The sequence below is a fragment of the Tupaia chinensis genome, unplaced genomic scaffold, assembly GCF_000334495.1.
Source record: "Tupaia chinensis unplaced genomic scaffold, TupChi_1.0 Scaffold000037_17, whole genome shotgun sequence".
Taxonomy (NCBI): domain Eukaryota; kingdom Metazoa; phylum Chordata; class Mammalia; order Scandentia; family Tupaiidae; genus Tupaia; species Tupaia belangeri.
In genome coordinates, this window is record NW_006159475.1 from 520,950 (window position 1) to 525,308 (window position 4,359).

Below are 4,359 nucleotides of genomic sequence, written 5' to 3' on the forward strand. Positions count from 1 at the left end.
TCAGGATCTCCGCCCGCAGCCCGCAGCCGCTCTCGCGTGCTGTTACCACCCGCTGCTCCGGAGCCGCCTCCCAGCCTCTCCTTCTCCTTCTCGCCACTCGAAGAGGCCGCCATGCTCCCCACGGCCTGTAGCGGACGCATGCGCAGCTACACTCTGGCGCAGGAAAAGGCGGGTTTGGGAAGCGGAAAACAGGATCATCGAGGCGGGGGAAGAGACGCCCTCCGAGCGCGCCCCCTTCCGGCCTGGAGGTACTCTGTGAGCGCCGGCGCCATCTGCTGGGACGGAGAGGGCTTCTCTGGTTCAAACCCTGGAGCGACAGCTGGACCGAAAACAGGAAGTGCATGTGGTCCAGTTCTCCTAGGCCTTCTGTTTTTTCAAGTAACAGCGGGGCTCTTGTGCCAAGCCGATTTTTTTAGCATTGGAGGAAATTACATAACGGTCTAGATCATGTGTCAGTTTCTTTGTGAGATGGGCCAGGGTCTCCTATGTATTAATTCCTCTTTAGTCTACATTTTTATCATGCTGTTCCAACACTCTTGTTCAGCTTCAGAGCACCTTAAGGGCAGGAAACATAATCCCTCCCTGACCAGAGAGAGACACACACAGAGAGAGAAAGAGAGAGAGAGAGATAGAGAGAGAAGGAGAGGAGAAAACACCCTCCATGGTAAGAAAGCACCCTCCTTCTCTTTCATTTCTCCCCCCTTTCAAGATTTTGGGCATGCGTGCGCATGTGCCTGGGCATGTTTCTTCAAGCCCCTTCTTGGAGTCCATCATGCAGTAGGGTCACGTGGGATCTGACTTCCTTAACCACCAGAACACAAAGCCAGACCCATAATCCATTTTTTTTTCCTTTTTCTTTTTATTGTGGCAAAGTATGCATAACAGAAAATGTACTATCTTAACCTCTTTTAAGTGTGCAGTTCAGTGGCATTAAATAAATTCATACCGTTGAGCAGCTGACACAAGTCTGTGGTGATCAGACCTAACACTTGTGCAGATTCTTGTCTGACACTCAGGAAGAAGGAATAGCAAATAAAGTTGATTATAAAAGAGTAAAAGCTTCCAGCAAAGTGGAAGAGGGTGCCTGAATGGATCACCCTGCGCTCCCCACCCCATAGTAGGAATGGCCCAGTGACATGGACCCAGTCAAAAAAGAAAAAAACTGTATGAAAACCACTGTGTTTCCAAAGAGATAGCAGGAGAAAGAAACTGTTCTGAGAGCTGCCACTGCAGGTGTGCTGTACTGCCGGGGAGTTTTGAGTTAATCGGGTTGAATAGTTTTCTCAGGACTATCCTTAATTTGTCTATTTCTGGCCTAGTCAGCTGATGGTCCTAAATTTTAGAAACATCTGAAAGAAGAGTATTGTTCAAGGTTCTTTTCTCTCCTGTTCTTTAGACCAGGAGACCTTACATGCTGGGTTTAGAATGCAGATATGAAAAGTGTTGGCTTTAGCTTTCATTATCTTAAGCAGGCTGCAAGCCGTTTTCTGTCTGTGCAAGCAAGTAGTGAGAGCTAAGAACTGATTTTTAGTGAGAGCAGCAAAAGATTTCTAGTAAAAGCTTCACTATCGTGACTGCATCTTGTCTCATAGTCTCCACTCTGTGGACTCCCTACCCTATCTCCCTAACCAGAGATCTCACTCCTGTCTTGCAACCACCCATCTCCAAACTCTTCATTGTGTAAAACTGAAACTCTACTCTCATTGAACATCAGCTCACCACTCTCTCCTCCCCATTCCTATTTCTGAGTTTTGCAATACTTGTGTGTGGTTTATTTTGCTCAGCATGATGCCCTCCAAGTTAACCCATGTTGTGGTATGCGTACAGCCATTTTAAAGATAGGATAATACTCCATTGTATGAAAATACTACCTTTTCCTTATCCATTTATCTGAGGATGGACACTTGGGTTACTTCCACTGTTTGTATAATTCCTCTTTCTAATCAAACGTCCCATGACAAAATGTTCTGCTCATTGCTCTAAATGTGCACAGAGCTAAATGAATCAATATAGAATGTAAGCAGCAGTAGAGAATAGTTGTTTTTTTTTTTTTAATTTTAATTGCCAAATCAGAACAGGCAAGCCTACTTTTCCTAGTGAGAGCAATGTTGTAGGAACTGTCCTTTCCCCGGAGACCCAAACTTAAAACCGTATTGAGGGTGAAAGTTCTGTATTAGGCCCATGTTGCAGTTATAAAAGATGAGATGGAGATGTCACCCACAGACAGCAGTTGGGGCTGAGGCAGCAGCACCATGTTCCTTCATTTCAGGGTCTCATCCTGTAGTCTGTCCATTTGAAAGCACTGAGCCTGACTCCTGTGGGGACCTGGAATTGATGATTCCCTCAGTTACTCGTGCTAAGTAAATTTACTCATAGCAACTGCATAATCCAGTATGCTGATTTATTCACTTATGATGAAAAGACTAGTACTAAACACATTTTTTTCTTTTTTAAAGAATTATTTATTTATTTAATTCCATTTGTTATTATTATTCTTATTTTTAATCTGACCAGAGAGAGACAGAGAGAGAGAGAGAAAGGGAAAGGGAGAGAGCAAGTTGCCAGGTCCAGGACTCAACCACTGTCAGCCATGTGGGAATCCAGCACTCCTAACCACCTCGCCACCTACCTGCTCCCATTTTTTTTCCCTTTTTTAAGAGAGATTTTTGCTGTAGGATGCTTGTGCTTGCTCAGAGACAGAGACAGACAGACAGAAAGCAAAATATCACACACACACCCCCCCAAGGGGTGGCCATACCACAATCCCTTCTCCTTCTATTCTCTTTTCGGTATTTTGGGCACACGTACACACACGCCCAACATGAGTTTCACACTCTGGGTCTAGGACTGGAACTGGGGTAGGCCATGTGGGAATCCAGCAATGTAACCATTGGACTATCTGCTGATCCCCATTTTTTCCTTGTAGACAAGCCTACATGAGAAGCCAAATTATCACCAGTATGTTGCTTGGTGAACATGGATCAGAATAAATAAAGATATATTTAAAAATTACTGATGCAGTCATGAGGCTTTGTCTCTTCACAGTGTAGGGTTTTTTGTGTGGAAGAGATTGGAATATTTGTTTTCATAGGTCAGGGTGCTTTCTGCCCTAGACAATGAAAGAGACTCATGGACACCTTTTGTTTTCTGACCGTCCCCACTTCTGTTCTTGGCCAACCCTTTGTGTTAAGGCAGTCAATTATAAGGTAATGGAATAAATTAGATTTGAGCTTTCTCAATTGCGACTGCATTTTAAGCATGCTTCCCAGTACTCTAGTAAATCATTTCTTATGTCTAGTGTCCAGGGTGCTAAATTCCTGTAGTATGTACTGGTTTTGTTGACTTAACTCCCACAAGGTCATCCTGTACAATTCTGGTAGGGAGAAGGAAGCATCATATTAGTATAGCTTCTACATAAAATTCCCAGGAGGAGTCTAATCAGTTAAAAATGACCTATTATAGGTCCTACTTTGCAGACATTAAGGATCAGTATTTGGGGCATATACAATATATGCATTGCAAACTCCAGACCTCTTCAGACTTACTGCAAATTCTTATGCACGACAAACAGTGTATATAGATTGATAAGGAAGAGAGTGTATGCATTGTCTTGCAAATTGTGCAGATCCAGGTATAATAAACAAAATACTCATTGTTTTATAAAACAATTACTGAATTCATGGTAATTTCAGGTATTTTCTCAATCTATAGGTTCAAAAAGAACATCACCTTCTTGAGAAATTTTATTTATTTAACATGACAGGCAGGCACTGTTCTAAGTACCTTAAAAATATTAACTCATTTAATTTTCATGACAGTCCTATGAGGTAAGTAGTATTGTTACTCTCCTTGTATGTACAATAATAAAAGTGGGAGGCAAAATGGTTAAGACACCAGTCAGAATTACACAGTAAATGGCAAAGCTGAAATCTCAACACAGGGTCTGTGCTTTTACGACTGGTTAAAGGAATAGTTGTCCTCATATATAGAAAAAGGATTGGGAACCTAAGACCTAAAATTCACTGCCAAATCTACAGCTTGAACTTTTGAGTGAAAAACAGCTACAAGAGGAGTTCAGCAGATGGTGTAATGGTTACATCACTGAACTCCCATATAGTCGACTGTGGCTCAAGTCCCAGATTCAGAGGCTTAAAACTCATGCCGGACGCATGTGCGAGGGTGCCCAAAATCCTGAGAGAATGGAGGAAAAGGGATTGCTGTGTGACTATCCCCTTGGGGGGTGATTTCTCACTTTTTGTCTATCTGTCTCTCTGGCAAATGCACGTGTACATGCCCTACAGCAAAAATTCTCTGGGAAATATAAAAAAAAAAGCAGCTACGAGCCATAGATGTGGAAGG

At 42.9% G+C, this 4,359-nt stretch overlaps 1 protein-coding gene across 1 annotated transcript in view; it reads right to left on the reverse strand.

The window, feature by feature from the left end:
* Window positions 1–153, reverse strand: part of MED4 (mediator complex subunit 4) — a gene marked incomplete in the record, with an annotated part of 15,107 nt that extends 14,954 nt beyond the window's left edge. Inside the window, 1 exon segment of the mRNA XM_027771795.1 lies at window positions 23–153. Within this exon segment, the coding sequence (XP_027627596.1) occupies window positions 23–140 (118 nt within the window).
* Window positions 154–4,359: the final 4,206 nt, after the last annotated feature.